Genomic DNA, 19,767 nt, shown 5'->3' with positions numbered 1-19,767 from the left:
CATCCACTGCAAGAAACATGTATTTAGAGTTTTTTAAATCGGAAAGCAGACTGACATACAGTCCTCATAAATTACCTCCAATCTTCCCACTGCTGTGGAATCAGGCAGAGGAATTTGTTTCACATGGTTCACAGTGTCATCTTTGTTTTTATTTCTAAAAAAACTCCTTCAGTATTTCCCACATGTGCTGCTTCACAAGTTCGGCATCCAGGAAAGGCTTTTTCTTTTTAGTTAGTACCACATTATTCAAAGAGAAGCAGCTATTGCTTTTTCCTGCACAGTTGCTGATGTTGTGAGAATGACATTTGAAGTGTGATACGAAGACTTCCGATTTTCAATTTTGAATTTTGTCATGTTTTGCAAAACTATCAAGAGGATGGGCCGTGTTGAAGTTACTGTGCTTTGATTCAAAGTGCTGCCTCATGTTTACGACTTTACAGATGGATACAGTGGTTTGGCATATTAGCCACAAGGTCTTGCATTTACAAGGTGTCATAATAAGAAGAAAATCCTCTGTCAGTTGGGTTAAAAGCTCGTTTTTTTTCTGTCAATTTTGCAGTGCTTACTCCCACTCGCATTCATTTTTGCTCCATTTCCATCACCAATGAAAAAATGGGTGGCCTATTAGCTCAGTCGTAGCCAGTGCTATTGTGACGAACTTAAGATTCAGTAAGTTACTTACTAAGGAAGTCATAGGTAAGGCTAAGATTTTGTCATGGCTATTTGCAGTAAAAGTCATGGACAGGTCATGGGCAATAAAGAAAAATTCACAGAAGCCGGTGACAATCCAGGAAGTTTTTTGGAAAGTGTTAGGGGACAATTTCCTGGTGCAAGTGCTGGAGGACCCAACTAGGGGCAGAGCTCTTCTTGACCTGCCCTGCTCACAAACCAGGAAGAATTAGTAGGGGAAGCAAAAGTGGATGGGAACCTGGGATGGCAGTGATCATGAGATGGTCAAGTTCAGGATCCTGACACAAGGAAGAAAGGAGAGCAGCAGTATATGGACCCTGGACTTCAGAAAAGCAGATTTTGATTGCCTCAGGGAACTGATGAGCAGGATCCCCTGGGAGACTAACATGCGGAGGAAAGAAGTCAAGGAGAGCTGGGTGCTATTTTAAAGAATCCTTATTGAGGTTACAGGAACAAACCATCCCGATGTGTAGAAAGAATAGTAAATATGGCAGGCAACCAACAGTGAAATCCTTGCTGATCTTAACCTCAAAAAGAAGCTTACAAGAAGTGGAAGATGGGACAATGACCAGGGAGGATTATAAAAATATTGCTCAGGCATGCAGGAGTGAAATCAGGAAGGCCAAATGACACTTGGAGTTGCAGCTGGCAAGAGATGTTAAGAGTAACAAGAATGGTTTCTTCAGGTATGTTAGCAACAAGAAGGTCAAGGAAAGTGTGGGCCCCTTACTGAATGAGGGAGGCAACCTAGGACAGAGGATGTGGAAAAAGCTAATGTACTCAGTGCTTTTGTTGCCTCTGTTCTTCATGGAAAAATCATGGAGCACGTCCCTCAAGGAACCAATCTGAAGCACTTAGAAGAGAGGAAAGAGATCAGGAACAGTCAGCATGGATTCACCAAGGGCAAGTCATGCTTGACTAACCCAGTTGCCTTTTATGAGGAGATAACTGGGTCTGTGGATGAGGGGGAAAGCAGTGGATGTGTTATTCCTTGACTTTAGCAAAGCTTTTGATACAGTCTCCACAGTATTTTTGCTGGCAAGTTAAAGAATATGGGCTGGATGAATGGATTATAAGGTGGATAGAAAGCTGGCTAGATTGTTGGGCTCAAAGGTAGTGATCAATGGCCTCCATGTCTAGTTGGCAGCCGATATCAAGCGGCAGGCCGCAAGTTCTGTCCCAGGGCTGGTTTTTTGTTCAAGATATCATTAATGATCTGGAGGATGGCGTGGACTGCACTCTCAGCAAGTTTGCAGATGACAATAAAACTGAGAGAGGGTAGATACACTTGCGGGTAGGGATAGGATACAGAGAGACCTAGACAATTTAGAGGATTGGGCCAAAAGAAACCTGATGAGGTTCAACAAGGACAAGTGCCAGAGTCCTGCACTAGGACGGACGAATCCATGCACTGCTACAGACTAGAGAACTAAATGGCTAGGAAGCAGTTCTGCAGTAAAAGGACTTGGGTTACAGTGGATGAGAAGCCAGATTACGAGTGAACAGCGTGCCCTTGTTGCCCAGAAGGCTAACAGCATTTTGGCTGATATAAGTAGGGGCATGCCAGCAGATCGAGGGACGTGATCATTCCCCTCTATTTGACCATTGGTGAGGCCTCACCTGGAAGTACTGTGTCCAGTTTTGGGCCCCACACTACAAGAAAGATGTGGAAAAATTAGACAGAGTCCAGCGGAGGGCAACAAAAATGATTAGGGGGCTGTGAGCCACATAACCTATGAAGAGAGGCTGAGGGAACTGGGATTGTTAGTTCGTGGAAGAGAAGAATGAGGGGGGATTTGATAACTGCCTTTTCCAACTACGTGAAAAGAGGTTCCAAAGAGGATGGATCTAGACTGTTCTCACTGGTAGCAGATGACAGCAACAAGGAGTAATGGTCTCAAGTTGCAATGGGTGAGGTTTAGGTTAGCTATTAGGAAAACTTTTTCACTAGGTGAGTGGTGAAGCACTGGAATGGGTTACCTAGGGAGGTGGTGGAATCTCCTCTTCCTTAGATGTTTTTAAGGTCAGGCTTGACAAAGCCCTGGCTGGGATGATTTAGTTGGGAATTGGTTGTTCTTTGAGCAGTGGGTTGGACTAGATGACGTCCTGATTGGTTCCCTTCCAACCCTGATATTCTATGATTCTATGACCTGTCCCTGACTTTTACCTAAAAATATCCCATGATAAAATGGGAAGGGACTGAGCAGCTATGGGCGTTGCTGGGAGCTCTGGAGCTCCCCACCACCCATGGCGGCTCAGAGCTCCAGGGTCCCCCCTGTACCTCAGTGTTTCCCAACGTGTGTGTGGTGCTGAGGGGATCGGCCAAAGATTTAGCTGCGGAGGGTGCAGAGGATTTCTAAATTAAGATGGGTTTGCAGTGGGGGCTGTGATTGGTTGTGATTTCCCATTAGGGAGGACCTCAACTTTTAAAAAAAAAATGGAGAATCTCTATCTCTCTTCCCCCCCCCGCCCCCGATAACATTAATGACATTTCTATTACTTCCTGTTTGTATTGGGCCAGAATATACCCTATGAATAGCTGTTTTGTTTTTTTGTTTTTTCCACAGTAGTTTGGTATTTCACAAATGTTTTTCTTTTGGAATTACCCTCCTTTTACAATTGACAATCTATCTAACCCGATCTAATGTCCAGAAGCTAGAATTATATTGCCTTTGCTGTGTGGATGTGATACATAAGTATTTTAGAAAATGTCTGGTCATAATTCATAATGGAAAAATCTTCCAGATGGCTTGTTTGGACTAGTTTTCAACATAAACATAATGCTGCTTAAATGTCCCATTTAAGATTGATAGTCTTGTAAATTGCAGTAGGAACAAGGTACCTTGCAACTAAAATACATTTATTTAAACCTAGCAACAAATATGTTAATTTATTTGTTCATAACATACAAATCCATAGCCCAGATCTAGTTCCCTACTGCAAGCAGAAGAGGAATTGGGCTGTTTTCTTATGCTGCTTCTCACGCACACAGATGTGCTGACAGTTGAGAGATCATCCTCATAAATCCCACATTGGCAGAAGAATTTAGCTCCTGTGGAGGGAAATAAAAGCCTAAGAAGGAAATGCCCTTTTGCATGCCACAATCAGACAGTACTCTGGAAGCTCAGAAAGCTTCCTGTAAGACAGAGGTCCACAAACTGTGGGGTGAGCCACCTGGGGGGTGGGGGGAGGCTTAGGAACATTTGGGAGGTGCAGCAGGGCCCAGGCCAGCCCTCACGGGTGCAGGGAGTGCCACCCAGCCACTCCCTGCCCCCAGCTCTGCTCCAGTCCTGCCTGCAGCTGCATCTCCGGCTCCGAGCCCTGCACCTGGCCCCGTCCCCAGCCTCGGCGTACCTCTGCTTCCAGCCTTGCCCCAGCCTCAGCCGTTGGCTGCAGCTCCATTCCCAGCTGAGGCAGGGGGCAGGAACGGAGCGGGGCTGGAGCCGCACCTGGCCGTAGGTCTGGCTGCTGGCCCTCACTGCAGCCCAGCTGTGGCTCTGCTCCTACCCCTGGCCGCAGCCCCGGCCCGCACCACCCCAGCCCCACATCCACCCCAGCTGCGTTTCCAGTGTCGTCCCCTAGCCACATTCCCCTGAGCCACGGCCCTGCTTCAGACTCCGAAGGGCGAGGCAATGCATACAGGGTAAGGGCGATGGGGCGCGCTCCTCAAAAGTTTGGGGAACACTGCTGTAATGATGTTTTTTTTTAATGGGGACCCAACATAGGATGTAGATGAAAGCCCCACAATGTCAAAGTGTCTGCCTCTGAGAAATGAGAGTCTCTGTGTCCCAATTTAGTATGTGGATGGCTCTCTTGTGCCAAAATAATCCAAAATCAGAAGTAGTTAGAAATGTGACAGTCCTCTCAGAACTGCTCGGATCTTAAATCATGGCCAAATTCTGTCCTCCTTTATTCTTGTGCAGCACAGTTGACGTTATTGTTCTTTCATGGAGGTAACTGAAGGCAGAATCTGGCCTAAGGGAGTGTGCTTCAGGTTAAAGTTACTTTCAGAAGAGGGTGGTTAGAAGTACTGTTTGAGGAACTAGAACTCAGTGGGTTAGTTGAATATAATGATTCATATAGCTATGGGCATGGATAGAAAAGCGAGCCAGGGGAAGAGGGAAAGCTGAGACTGATGAGATACGTTCTTGTTGATTAATGGAGTGATGGGTTCCTACTAGTTTTTTGCTGTATTTGTTTCAGGGGCCAAAATATAGGTTACATTTTTGCCCTGGATCCAGCCAATTTGCATGGGCTGTAAATCAGGGCAGGATTTAGCTCTGTCTGTTTTTTTTTTTCTGCAATTTATTCTGACTTGGGTCTGAACTGTGTCCTCCTTAATTTGATCCTTACATACGCCAAAGTTTATCAGTATTCGGCATCAGTAAACGTCGTAGGAATTACACCGTGGTTACTTTGTCAATCTGTTACCTACCTTGTGGCCTTTCCACTGTTCTTCTTTTCATATTTACTAAAATATAAAATATGGAAAATGTGCTTTGCAGCTAATTTTGTTTTTGTATTCTCTTGGCATAGTGACTGAACAAACCAGGAATGGCATGTTGAGATATATGAGTGTGTACATTACAGCATCTTAAATTTAATTTCTCTCTCCTTTTCTGTTTCTGCAGGTTCGCAAGCGTGTGAATGATCTGTATGAAGACCTGAGGGATGGACATAACTTGATCTCCCTTTTAGAAGTCCTTTCTGGGGATACCCTGGTGAGCTTTTTTTTAATCACTGTGCAATTATTCAGGCCATCGTATATCCATTTATCCAGTTTGCTAAATCTTCGGATGTGGGCTGTTTGAATTCTCTTTGATATACCCACACTATGCGACTGTTGATCCCAGAGGCGTAAGTTATATTTCTGTTGATACATACCACACCATGAATAGTGTGGAAATAGCAACTATTTTTTTAGTCTTCTTCTATAATCATGAGACTTCTTTCTTTTTAATAGATTAATGCACTAGTTCTTTATCTCTTTTCCTTTTTTTTCTTTATTTTCTTTAGCAAATGTTGGATGGTTAATATTATTTCACATTAAAGAAAACAAAGTACAAATAGCAAGGAGAAATGTCCCTGAAATTGTCTAATCCACTCCTCGGGTGTCATTTCCTTTCTTTGTGAGCATTACTTCCCTTGTTTGGTATTTGTTCTCTTCATTATGTTCTTCTGTTCATGCTCTTCTCTTCATTTGTGGCGTGTCTTGTGTCTTTGCTGTCCTATCTTCTGTCTGTTATATTCATTAGCCAAGGGAGCGAGATTTTTTGAAGACCTTACGGTTGGTGAGTTCAACAGAAGCATGCGCGTATGAACAGCATGAGGATGTGGAGGATGAGGATAAGGGGGTAGGTGTCGACCCCCATAACTATACTAACTTAGTATTTGAAGTGTGGGTGACTGCTAACTTAAAAGTAACCTGTTAGTTTGTTGTTCTGCAGTAGTTCAGTGGAAAGGACAAAGAACTTATGCTGATCAACCAGGATATACATATTCTGTGAAAGACTGATAAGATGGAGATATGGACAAAGACTTTTTTCATTCAGTTCATTTGCAAACAGTGACATGCAAAGCTTTAAGACCTCCATTTATTTTCAATCACTGCACTTACAAACGTTGTACAAATACAACAGTATGTAAGTGAGAATCAAAATATTATGGAATTATGTTATTTTATATTCAGTTACACTAAGATTTCTTTTTATTTTCAATCACTGTAATTTATGCAGCAATTATGCAGATAATATAAGCAAAGGGTGAAATCTTGGCTCCATTGAATGGAATAAAACTCCCATATACAACATGTGTACAACATAATAGTATATGAAATTATGAATTTAGATTAATTATGAAAATATTCTTTTGCTGTTTATCATCACGATGATGGTTGATCTGATTTAACTATAGTTACTTTTCAAAGTAGATAGTGCACAGTGGTGGTTGTCATAGATATGTGTAGTGCTCCAGCTAGTAAATATATTGATTGCTTGTAAGGTTTATTTTATGGCACAGATGCTGAATTACCAATTTTTTGACTGATTTATGTCATCCAGAAGGGAAATAATCTACTTTAAAACTGTAAATGCTGAGTATTGGCTTGTCCCGAAGGAAGTTGTTTCATGCCTCTGTAGAACCCGCATTGCTAGTGTTTGCTAAAGCAACTTTGTATTTTAGGGGGCCAATTTCTGTCCTTGGATGCACAACGTGTCATGCTGCTGTTGCGATTTCATTAGAATTTGTGTTCTTTCATCCAAGGGCGTAATGTGTCTCAAGACACTTGTACTTTAGCTATATAATATTTCCCCTCTGTGATCTTATATTGTTACTTTTTGACAGTCTGGACTTCAGCAAACTCTCCTTCTTTTGGAAAGTAAGATGCCAATTCTGTAGTCCTTAGTCCCACTCATGGAAGTTATTCTATGATAAAGACTGCAGGGATTGATCCAAACCTATCAGTAGTTTTAAAACAGATTGAAATCTTATATGATAACTTGAAATTCCATTTTTGTGTTTTAGTCTATGCTGCTTTTCCAGTTCCATTTTATCATGTTTCCTCTTGGCAAACACGTGATATCCCGTAGGGGGGAATATAGTTCAACTAAGGAAAATCTATGACTATCTGACTGTTTCACAGAGATTGTCTGAGGAAATACTCCTATTCATCACTGAGCTGTATAAGTGGTTTGTAGTATGCTTGAGCATATTACTGGGAAAGTTTGTGAAAAATCTGAAATAAGGAAGAAGGATATTAATATTTGGATATTATGATGACATAAATTTAACTACTTTCCTCTGACAGCTAAGTAAAAAATTCTTTTTCTGTGGTAATTCTCCTCTTGGTGATTTTACACTAACTGCATGCGGTTTTACCATGTTTCCATTAACACACCATGCATAATTGTTTTATACTTCTTCTTTGTTGATTTTGTTTTTGCTTTGGGATGAGGCGGATCCTTTAATTTTCTTCATGCCTCACTTTCATAAGTGTTCAAATAGTAGATCACGCAATTCTGCTAGAACAGAAGTTAATGAAACTCTGCCTGAGGAAGGAGTAACACAGGCACAAAGACAGCCGTTAGAGGATTTCTATTACTAGGAAAAAATTACTTTCATGACATGTTTTTAAATATATATTTATTAATATAATTAAACCAAAAACAAAATCTAAACACACATACACCTGCATAGTAAGGTAAGTTTTCTTATCACATTGTTACCAGAGCTCAGAGGTACACATTATAATTATTTGTGATTTGGTTTAACTGAAGTGTTGTAAATCTTTTGTTATGATGCAGTATCTAGTTACTGTATTTCCCACTATGACTTTGAGTCTGCAATCTCGTTCATATGGGTATGCCCCGTGCCCATGAGGAGCCCTCTTGACATCAGTAGCACTTGGCAGGGACACAGGCAGCTACCGTAATGATCAGATTGCAGGATCGGGGCCTTTGATTCTGCTCTCCACTACCTGTGCAAATAAATTTCAACTGCAATGAAAACAGGCTTTCTATAATTCATAGCTCAGTTACTTTTTCCTTAAGTTTCAGTTACACTTTTACAATAGTTGTGAAACATTAGTGTTTTAAAAATTTAAATGGAAACTTTTAAATCAGATTTTTTTTTTTTTTTACCTTGTAGGAGTTTTGGTCTTTGGAAATCTCACAACTTTCATTTTCTAATTTTAGCCCCGAGAGAAGGTCGGATGCGTTTTCACAGACTCAGAATGTACAAATTGCACTTGACTATTGAAAAAACGCCAGGTACTGTAATAGTTTTAATAAATAAAACTAAGTGAAAATTGCACTTATACAGTTAATAGAAGCTTGATGAGGGAAGGAACAGCTATGCTATTTGTTCTTTTTACAATGCATACAGTAAAATGGTTAGAAACATGGTTCTGATTTATTGTGATGCCTGAACTGATGGTGGTGGACACTTGGTGATAGGGGAAATATTGAGCAAAGGTGTAAAGCCACCTTTGTTCCTCCCTTGTTCTGAGGTAGAGGTGGGGGGGGGAGGAGGAGGAGGAGGAGTAGGAGTATCATCTCACTCCCAGCAAAGCAGCTGCAGATATTGCCCTAACTTGCACCCAGCTGTCAGTGGCCCCAAGTAGCCATTCTGGCAGCTGAGAATAGCTGGAGCACATTAACACTCTGACCAGTGCTCCCTTTTCAAAGGAATTCTCCCAGCCTGCATCCTATGATGCCTTCATGTCATGGGGCAGGTAATTTGTGAGAATTCCCCAGTAATCACTTATGGTGGCTTTACAGCCCTTTGGTGCTAGCAGAGCTGGCATGAAGAGCCGTGAGCTGTGAACCGGTGCTAATAAGCATTTTTTGCTGGCTTTTAACACTTGCTGGAAGAATAGAAAAGTGATGCAATAGTAATACGTTTGTTTTAAATTAAAAATGGCATCTGCTGAGTCATCTAGCAACATTTGCAGAATAAGGATTCAGTCCTACACTGCTGGAGTCAATGGGAGTTTTGAAGCTAACCTCAATGGGAATAGGATCTGCATTAAGAATACGAATGGTTGCATAAGCTGACAATCAAAAAAAGCATATTGGTGCAGTCTAGACACTGGGGTTTTGGTAGTGCTATAGCTTACTGCTAAATGGGAGACCCTGGTTCAATAAACCCATAAGACATGCAATGCGCAACCGTGTGCATTTTTATTAAGGTACAGCAGTCAATGGAGATTACAGGTCTCAGCATACAGTGATCTGTTATGATCTGAGTGTTCAGGACTCTTGAATCAAGGTAGAATATTGTCTGGTGGCATTGGTGGTCTTTTCATCCTGCATGTCCATATTAAACAGGATGGTTACTATGCAGTCTGCTCTATTTTACACAGCTTAGGTGCAGCACTTGTGTCCTTGGCAAGTTTCCAATATGACCCTGATTTGTGTAAGGTTTCAGTGCCCCTGCCAGAGAGACTGCCAGTCTGGAGGAAGATGATACTTGCACACAAGTGGTTATCACAGACTTCCAGGATAAGGGAACTTTGCTAGCAGTTGGGGTAGCCCCCAAAACCCCTGAAATAGAGAAGGCACAGTCCTCTGGAGGCTCATTTATAAATGATTGTTGGAAGACATCGTGCAGAAGATTTGCTGGGTGACTTCCTGTTGGAAATACTGTATTGTAATTTAGGTTAGATAGGCCCCTAATATTCATAATTGTGAGGGTTAACTTTGGAAAAGCAAATGAATAAAATAAAAGCCATATGTGACTGTAGTGTACATTTTTGTCAAAACTGAACAGCTTTTATAATGTAGTAGGAGGAAAAAAATTAGGATCTCTTAATTTTTTTTTTAGAACTTTTGGATATATTGTCTCCTTGTTCCATGGGGAATGCCTACTGACAGTAATGATATCTGTGTGGGCAGATCAAGAAGAAAATATGGCCTTACACATTAAATGTTGATACAGTGTGTATCCTAAAGAACATACACAAATAATTATTGATTAATATAAGGATCAAGTGCATTTTATTTGGGTCATCCTTCAGTTGACAAACTAAATAGGCAAATTTATAACCAAAAATTGTCAGTAACCCATTCTGAGTGACAGTTTCAGAGTAGCAGCCGTGTTAGTCTGTGTCAGCAAAAAGAACAGGAGTACTTGTGGCACCTTAGAGACGCTTTCATGGGCAACAGATGATTTCATGTTCTGTGTGTATATATATATATATCTTACTATATGTTCCATTGTATGCCTCTGAGGAAATGGGCTGTAGTCCACGAAAGCTTAGGCTCAAATAAATTCATTAGTCTATAAGGTGCCACAAGTACTCCTGTTCCATTCTGAGAGAGAGATTATTGGAGTTGCAAATATGATTGACCATTGATTTTGAAACTTCAGTTAGTAATTTTAATCCTGTTCATTAACTAAGAAGTGTGAAACAATTTGAAGGTGTGAAGTGCTATATATGTGCTTATATATGATTAATTATTATCAGAAATGTAAACATTATAAAATATTGTCATTGGTTTAGTGGACCAGATTCTCTCCTGCAGCTGAGCTGTCTTTGGTGCAGGAGGGTAGGGTGCCAGGGAGCCAGTTATAGCTCCCTCAGTCTAAGGGCTGTCCTGTGCTGCTCTTGGCCCTGGGATGACTTAGAACAGTCCACTCCTGCCCCCACCCTGATCTACTACACCCTAACACAGCCTCTCTATTTCTGACCTGTCCCTTACACTGGGATGGGGGACAGCTGGCACAGGAACCTTTATGCTAGCTGAGAGTTCCTCCCCACTAGGGTGGTTCTCAACTGTCCAGTTACAACCAGAAGTTGGGTCCTTTGCACTGCATAAAGGAAACAGATTGTACTGAAATGTGGCCTAATATGTTTGTTACTGAATACATTACGAATTCAAGTAGTGTTTAGTTTACAGTCAAACCCAAGTGGTAGAATAAATGTTTTCAGCTTTTACATATATTTTCTTTCCACAATGGCAGGTGAAACTGGTAAATATTAGAAATGATGACATAACAGATGGAAATCCCAAGTTGACTTTGGGGTTAATATGGACCATAATTTTGCACTTTCAGGTAAGCCTTGTTTCTCTTGACAATATACGTTCAGTCAGATCCTGTGTTTTCTGGTAGGCAGTTATTATGAGTGCATTAATCAGTTGCAGTAGCAATCTGCAGAAACTGTGTAACATGGGATCTCTCTTCTCCACTGTTTGAAAATTCTGATGACTTATATGATCAAATACACATATTGAATCATAATCTAGTTAGTTAGACATCTCATTCCCTATTTGTAGAGAGATCACAAAAGTAACCTATTTTATGATTAATTCCATAAAAAACAATGCTTTTTGTGCATTTCTTTCAGTTCTAAAAAAAGGGTCTTGTTTTGTTGCTCACATACAGGCTTCTTTTGTTGAACAATAAGATCAGAAAAATACAGTTGTTTTTGCATCTTTTGGAGTTGCAGTTTTCTGCTGATTTTGAAAATTGAAAAAATATTACTTTCAACATTTTCTAAAATACAGATCTGTTAAAAACATTTCTTTTAGAAGGCAACACGTGATGGTAATACTTGATCACAGTGGACTGGCATTATAACTTTTGCGCAGTGGTTGGATTGTGTACAGTATCATTCATCTTTACAGTATGTGGTATATAATTGCTTCTCAACATTAGGGTTCGACAGTGGCACTGGAGGTAGATGATGTAATGCATATGCTTTCTAACTCTAAATCCTAAACAGGACTAGGAAGGAGCATAAATATATAGGAAAAATGCTATGTTCATATATGTATTTATGAAAATTGGAACAGGTAGGGGTTAAGTATCCTTATATTCACTAGAACTATTCATGTCTTATGCATAAGCACCTTCAGAATTGGCCTGTTGGTTATCTTGTTATCACTATTGTGAAGCACCAAGGAGAGTTTTGGGTGCATGTAAAATGACAATGAGAGTAAACCCCTCAAATAACTGTCCCTATCTATAAAGAATAATGAGGGAAATAAATATATAAATTATGTGAACCACTTTGACGAGGTGTTGACCATTATTTTCCATGAGCTGGCTAACTGCACAAGACTTAAATAGGAAACTTCTTGAGTTGCAGTTGCAGATCTAATCCAGAGTCTCATTTAATGTTTCCACCAACCTGTATATTATGTCGTACCAAAATGCACTAGCTGTGATCTAATGTGTGAGCCTTGAACAGAACTAGAGTTTTAAAAATAACTAACTATTAAACCACTCTAGGAAATATGAAATAACTAAAAATTAGAAATTCAAATTTTTGGGAGTTCTGCCTCTTCGCACGTGAATGGGTGCACTCTCTGGACCAAATTCAGAGGTGATTTTTAAGTTAAATACCTTTGCTCTATAATATAGATTTCTTTACACATTGGAGCCTGATCCTCTCATCAGTTGCCTGCACACAACTTCTTTTGAAGTCTGTGGTAGCTTGATGCAGTTGATGGGATAATCAGGTTCACTGGATGTAAGTAGATCCAAGGGAGAGTGAATGTGAGGGATCTAACATATAATAATACTATAATACAATTTAGATTGACCCGTCCCTCCCCCAGCCCCCCCCCCAGTGTAGACCAGGCCTGTGTAGCAAATTCTTCCTTCATATCTATACAAATCCAATAAAAATAGAGTTGCACAGATATAAATAAAGGTAGAATTTGATCCTGTAAAAATATGTACAAATTTTGCAAAATATTGTCTGTATAAATGCATGAACTTTTGTTTCCAATGTCCTGAATTTAAAAATACTCCCAGCTGACCTGCACTTATCTTAATTACAGCTGATTTAAGAAAGAAGGAAAATAACTTCCAGATTAAAAAGGCCCCAAATCTGCCAAACTTCAGGAGTCTCAGGCACTTCCAAACTATCACCCAACAGACTTTATCTTCCTCAGCTTCCATTGTCAGACTTGTCTTCACATGCCACCCATATCCTTAACCTGTGTCCCATCCCAGCAGCCCATGTTCCATCCAGCCCTGCACACCCTGGATAATAAAATGCAGAGAAAGCATCATTCTTTCAGATGCAGTGTGGGCTGGCATTATCTCTTTCCTCTAATCAGCCAGCATGTGTTTTTGCCATTGGTATTCTTGCCTGTTAGGGTATGTCTACACTGCAGCTCAGAATGTGCTTCCCAGCACAGATAGACAGGCAGGTGCTAGCTCTGCTGCAGCTAGCATGCTAAAAGTAACAATGTAGTGGGGAGTAGCACAGGCAGTGACTCGGGCTAGCTGCCCGAGAACATATCCTGAGGATCTGGGTGGGTTGTACACAGGCAGCTAGCTTGAGCCGCTGCCCATACTAACCCTGGCTGCACTGCTAGTTTAGCACGCTAGCCTGAGCAGAGCTAAGGCATATCTGTCTGCATGTTCTGGGAAGCATGCTCACAGCAGTAGTGTAGACATACCTTTACTCTGGTCTCTGCTCCATGCTAATCTGTTTGCCAGTAGATTCTTCCTCAGTCTGTCTCAAGGTAGTCTGTTAGTCTATTGACTCAATCGTGTAACTGTTTTCCTTGCAGACAAGAGTAGGAAGGAGGGTCTAGTGCAGTGGTTTTCAAACTGGGGTATGCATATCCTTAGGGGTACGCAAACTCTCGTCAGGGGATACGCGAGAAAAATCCTGTAATGGCGGACAACACACTTTATTTAATAAGATTTGGCATTCTAATCATAGGTGTATTATGACCCTGCTCAGATGGGAGTACACGGTAGACTACATTATTTGGAAAGGGGTACACAGCCTAAAAAGTCTGAAAACCTCTATTGGATATAGCACCAGGCTGAGATGCAGGAGATTCGCTCCCATCCCTCTGAGCAGGAACCCTCTTTTTGTTCTGTGTTTGTACAGCAGCTAGTATAATGGAGTCTCGGTCTGTGACTTGGGCGCCTAGGTGCTAGGATAATACAAATAATAATAAAGATAAGAAGACCTGTGTCCCAGTCCCAGCTACTCTGGATTCAGCTTCCCACCTCAAATACAGATGTACTGTGTGATACCATCCCCCATCTTTAAAATGGGGATAATAGTCCCTTACCTCGTAGGGATGTTTTAGAGGATAACATCCACTAATAATTGTGAAATGCTCTATTGTCATCGTGGTGAAGGACATATGAGCACCTGAATAGACAGACACACAAAGCCTGCCCAACTACCATGGCCTTCCTGTTTCCTTTGTCAGGTTACTAAATGGTCATAATGTGAAATTTTGACGCCCAGCATCCATGTGTCCTCTTCTTCTTTGGTTATTCTAACTCCTCCTCTTGGCTGGCAGCAGTCTATGAGGCATGCTGCCTGCTTTTCTGCCCTCTGTGCTTTGATCACGAGGATATGGGATTGAGATTCTGGGAGTTGGGCTGTTCTTCCTGCCATCCTCCTTTCATGCCTATTTTTGGTCTTCTAGCAGAGTTGGCTGGCCTTGAACTCACTCCAGACACTGGGCCACCATCCCAAGGATTCATGGTTAATCTGCTTCTGATTTAAAACAGCTAGCGGAAGGTCAAGGACTGATTTTTCAAAGATTTAAAGATGGAGCCAACACAGTCAGTGGTCTAATCTTTGGCTGTTAGAGGGGATGAATTAAGCTACATACCCTTGAGATTTTTGATTCCCAGCATGAAGCATTGGCGCATAAAAGACACCTTTTAAAGGAGATACTTGCCCTATTTTTGTTCCCCAGAAGAACTCACATCCAGCAACTTGTCATATTTGCTAAACCTCAGCTAAAAAAACTGGGCTGGATTTTCTGGAGTTGTTGCAGCTATCAGAATCACAACAAAGGCAATATGCAATGAAGAAGAGCTCTGTGTAGCTCAGAGTTTGTCTTTCTCATCAACAGAGGTTGGTCCAGTAAAGATATTCTCTAAACCACCTTACCTCAGCAAAGGCAATAGCCATTTGAGCTGTTGGACTGGCCAGTCATATTTAGACTGCGCTCCTAAACATGGTACATTACATTGCTATTTGGCTCATCTGGTTGATTCTCTCCAGCGGTAGCTGGGTAGGCCTCATAAACTCACCCACTAAGAGCATGTTCCTTTTTTACTTTGCCTGAAGTCATCTCAGCGGATACCTTCCATATCCCTTTCCTGGGTCTTTCTCTGTTGCTGAAGTCTGTGAGCTGTTGGGTACCTGCAAGCTTAGCAGCTCTTTCTGATTTTGAGGCAGTAATTGCATTAATAAGCTGACACAACTGTGGAGATGAGCTTCTGTTTATGCTGGAAGGTAGTCCTCTTGGTTTCCTTTCTGGGGCCCTTCTTTGGTGCTCAGATAAGCAATTTTAAGTTTCAGGTTGTATTTAGCATACATTTAGCTCTTGTGTAGAGTCCTGTATGTGGTCTGCTTTCTGCTGTGCTACTCAAGGTAGATCTCCTGGCTGGTTTCTGATAAGAAGGCTGCTGTTGTACTGAGGACGAACACTTTTAGTTAACTGTGGCAAGCGCCATTGGTGCTGATTCTCCACTTCATTTGCTGTGCTGTAGAGGCAAAAAGAGACCATAAAGAAACCATTTAAAAATCTATCTTAACTCATTAAAACCCAGTTTTGCTCATGTCACTTAAAGACAGTAGACTCTGGAGTCAGTTTAGAGTCTGCTTTATTCCTGCTAACTACATGGCAAGGAATTATAAAGAATAAATCAAAAATGTAACTCTGTGTATAAAAACTGGGTGAACACAGTGCTGCAAACTAATGACCCATGTGACTTTCTGCTGGTGATGTCACCATAAGCAGTAACACTGCAATTCAAAGTCAATAAAAGAATACAAGTTAGGCCATCACATAAGGATATTCTTGATTATAGTAAAAGGAGGCTATGTTTATATACCAGTAAACAGATGAATGCCATGAGTTAAGCAATAACCTTCCATGGCCGTTTGATATCTTAATCTTAACCTCTTGTTTGCACGCAAGCCTCTCACACAGACACAAATCAAGTTATAATCAAATTCAGTGTTAATAGGTATAGTTTTCACCTGTTGATGTGTGTGTTTGTGTCAGATAAATTCTATCTGTAGTCTTTCTTTAATACTCTTTGAGGAAATTCGTCCTTAACTCCAGTGGGTTTGAATTTGGCCCTTTGCTTTGTTTTTATCTAACATACAACCACAGGTGGCCAGTTGGATATCTGGGTCTTCATACTTGCTAATGGTGTTCAGCTTCACTTCAGGTGTGGTCAGCTTGTCATCATGGTCCAGGTTGGCTTCTGTCTAAGGTCTTTTGACTGATGTCATCAGGGTCCAGATTTATTCCCCAGGTTTTCATTTGGAGTTCAGTGGTAGCTTCCTGTCATGCTTTAGGATAATCATATTTCTAAGTCTTAGCTGTCTGGTTTAGAGGGAAACCTCAGTTTCCCATTTCTGAATCTCCAATTTAACTGCACATTCTGCGTTAACTTCAGTGACACAAGTCTCAGCAAGCAATCATTAGTTAACCTTGTTTTCTTTTTTTTCAATCTTTGTCATTTTATCGCTTACACTTTCATTAGTCGTGTGTTAAGACAGGATGGCATAAATGCATAGTTATGAAAGCTCTTATTACTGGTAATGGCTGGTTGTAAATTCCCTTTGACCTTGACTGTTTCACTGGTTCTGTGAGAATAGAAAACCTATGTAAGAGAGTGCTCTTAATGTTACTCTTTTTTGTTTATGTAGAACAAAGAATAATAGAAAGTATTGTAAATGGAGAGGTGATGATCTTGTGTCACACTCAAAAATAGCTAGCAAGCATTGTTAGCTCATTATAAAATGAGTGTTAAACACACAGGTTTCTTGTCTATCTCTAGGAAGATACTTTAATACATCCAGCAAGTATTAATAATTATAAATATATAAATAAAATAATTCAATTGTCTTTGCAATACAGCTATTGTCATTAACATTAGAGAACAGTAGACTGTTATACATAATTAGTACATTAACAAGCAAAGCAGCCACATTAAACCACTATGTACCATGAATATTCAGCAGCACTTGACAGTAGTCAGAAACACTGAATTTCTTAGCCAGTTGTCCATATTCTTTTTTTTTTCCTTCCCCCCCAAACTTTGATCTCTTCTTAGAGAGCACAAGAGGATAGCCTGCTATTAGGAAATGTGCATGCCATATAGGGCCAATTCTTAATTCTTGAGGTCAAAGGGACTCCCCCTGAGTAGGGCAGAGTAAAAGCAGAATAAGGCCCATTTTTATAATTAAAACAAAAAAACACAATGGCCAACATTTTCAAAAGTGACCATTGATTGTGGCTGCCTTAATTTTTGGATTTCCACTTTAAGGGGGTCCAATTTTCAGAAGATGCTGAATACCCAACTTCTGAAAATTAGATGAAAATTAAATTGGATGCCTAAAAACTGAGTCACACAAAATCACTGGTCATTTTTGAAAGTCTTGACCAGTATGCCCACCGAATGGAAGGGGTGGGAGGAGGTCTTGCAATGCCAGCAAAAGCCACTATGTACCCTTTTTTTTTTTCCCCTGTCCTACTGTCTCAACATAGATCTGATTCTACATTCTGTAGACATCAAAAATGCCAATTGAAGCTGACTTGCGTTTTGGGTGCCCAAGCAATGCAGGAGAAGGCTATCAGTTTATAAGAAGTGCTTATTCAACAGATTTTTAAAAATACATAGTATACAATATTTTAAAATTCTGCAGTTGTTATTTGTCAAAATAACACTACATAATCATGCCATTTTCAATTATGTTGGTAATTTATTTCAAAATACCTGTCAGCAAGTATATCTGTAACAATACAGACACACAAAAATTCCCCTAGGAGTAGAGAGTTAAAGAAACCCCTATGACAACCCAGTTCCTGTTTCTCTGTCCCCTTCTTGCCCTCCCTCCCCTCAGCCCAGCTGGGCAAGACACCCACAACGCTTAGGGGGCAAAACACCCACAACCCTACCCCCCCCCCAAGCCCAGCCACAGCCCTCCCCACCCTTCCCCGGCCCAAATACCCACACCCTCTCCCCCCTGAGCCCAGCTGTGGGGCCCCTCTTGCCCAGATACCCGTACTCCCAACACCCTAGAGCCCTGGTATCCAGAGGGAGAAACAGCCTGATGCTTGGTCCTAGGCTTGCATGGAGTTTCCTGTGCGCCATCTGCTTCCCTCAGGGTGTGCTGGGCACAGCAGCTGCCAGGAACCCTCTAGCTCCCTCTCCTTCCTCTCAGCAGTGTCCTCTGTGTGCAAGCTGGGCTCTGCTGGGTCCAGTGGCCCCTCGTGGTGGCCAGCAGCACTGCAGCTCATTTCTGTGAGGTGTGAGAGGAAGGAAATTGTGCTAAAAAACATTAATTTCTGCAAAATCCTGCATTGTGTAGTGGTGCAGAATTCATCCAGGAGTAGGCCTCCTTATACCCCTCAGATGCTGGATTAATTGACTCATCCAGCCTCCCAGCCTGATCAGCCAATTAGCTTGCACATCCCTCGTCAGCCTTCTTCAGGGACGATGATTGGTGCCTAAGTCACCAGAGTGTTGGCTCACCTGCCAGCTTCCAGCACTCTGTCCCAAGATGGTGTTGGTGTTTTGTTTGGAGTCATACCATTTTGCATTAGAACCGATTATGTGTCGGTAGATAAACCAGGTTTTATTTCTAATTGTGCTAAATCAAATATGTGCTAGCCCAGGGGTCGGCAACCTTTCAGGAGTGGTGTGCCGAGTCTTTGTTTATTCACTCTAATTTCAGGTTTTGCGTGCCAGTAATAAATTTTAATGTTTTTAGAAGGTCTCTTTCTATAAGTCTATAATATATAACTAAACTAGTGTTGTATGTAAAGTAAATATGTTTTTTAAAATGTTTAAGAAGCTTCATTTAAAATTAAATTAAAATGCAGAGTCTCTCAGACCAGTGGCCAGGACCCAGGCAGTGTGGGTGCCACTGAAAATCACCTCGCGTGCCGCCTTTGGCATGCGTGCCATAGGTTGCCTACCCCTGTGCTAGCCGATCACATTGCTGAATCTTGAATCTCCTTTCCTGAGAAAGGAAAAGATAGAGGGCTACATTTGCGAGCGGTGATATAGCAGTTTATTTATAGAAGTAGAGAGTCCTTTTTACAAGGACAATACTTTTATTTAAAAAAAATTGAATTTCATTTCACAGTTGTGCAAACCCCCCTCATGGAAGTGCTGTTGAGGAGGGGATGCAGGATTAGGCTCTATGTCTATTTTGTAAGCTAATTAGAATACAGTTTTTAATACCAGTAAGTGGAGCAACCGTCCATATGAACAGGAACCATACAAATGGCTGCATTCATATTCATCAGACTAATTCCCCCCAGACATTTGATATATAATACCTGTGCTAATACAAATAAAGTCCATGGAATAGGAAGTTGTCACAGTATAAATATCTCCCACTTTGAAAAGAAATGTCCTGGCATTGCATCTACATTTATTTTTTGATAAATGTCTTCTTACCTAGCGATGGTAAGCATTATCCCATGACAACATTCTATTCCACCACAGTTAGGGGGTAAATTTTCTAAGCATTGCTTTCAGTTTTTAATCCAGGCACTGCTTGTTAAGATTTGTCAGGAGTGGGGCAGCTATTGTTCTTTGAAAATTAGTAGCATC

At 41.1% G+C, this 19,767-nt stretch overlaps 1 protein-coding gene across 1 annotated transcript in view; it reads left to right on the top strand.

Moving 5' to 3' along the window:
* The window catches only part of DST (dystonin), a 550,812-nt gene that overhangs the window by 274,637 nt on the left and 256,408 nt on the right, over positions 1-19,767 (top strand). The window contains 6 exon segments of the mRNA XM_030558316.1: positions 5,322-5,411; positions 5,946-5,953; positions 8,389-8,411; positions 8,414-8,440; positions 8,443-8,456; positions 11,152-11,244. Coding sequence (XP_030414176.1) covers positions 5,322-5,411; positions 5,946-5,953; positions 8,389-8,411; positions 8,414-8,440; positions 8,443-8,456; positions 11,152-11,244 — 255 coding nt within the window.

The sequence above is a fragment of the Gopherus evgoodei genome, chromosome 3 (genome assembly GCF_007399415.2).
Source record: "Gopherus evgoodei ecotype Sinaloan lineage chromosome 3, rGopEvg1_v1.p, whole genome shotgun sequence".
Lineage (NCBI taxonomy): Eukaryota > Metazoa > Chordata > Testudines > Testudinidae > Gopherus > Gopherus evgoodei.
The sequence above is the reverse complement of the archived record's forward strand: the minus strand, read 5'-3'. Positions and strand labels throughout refer to the sequence as shown.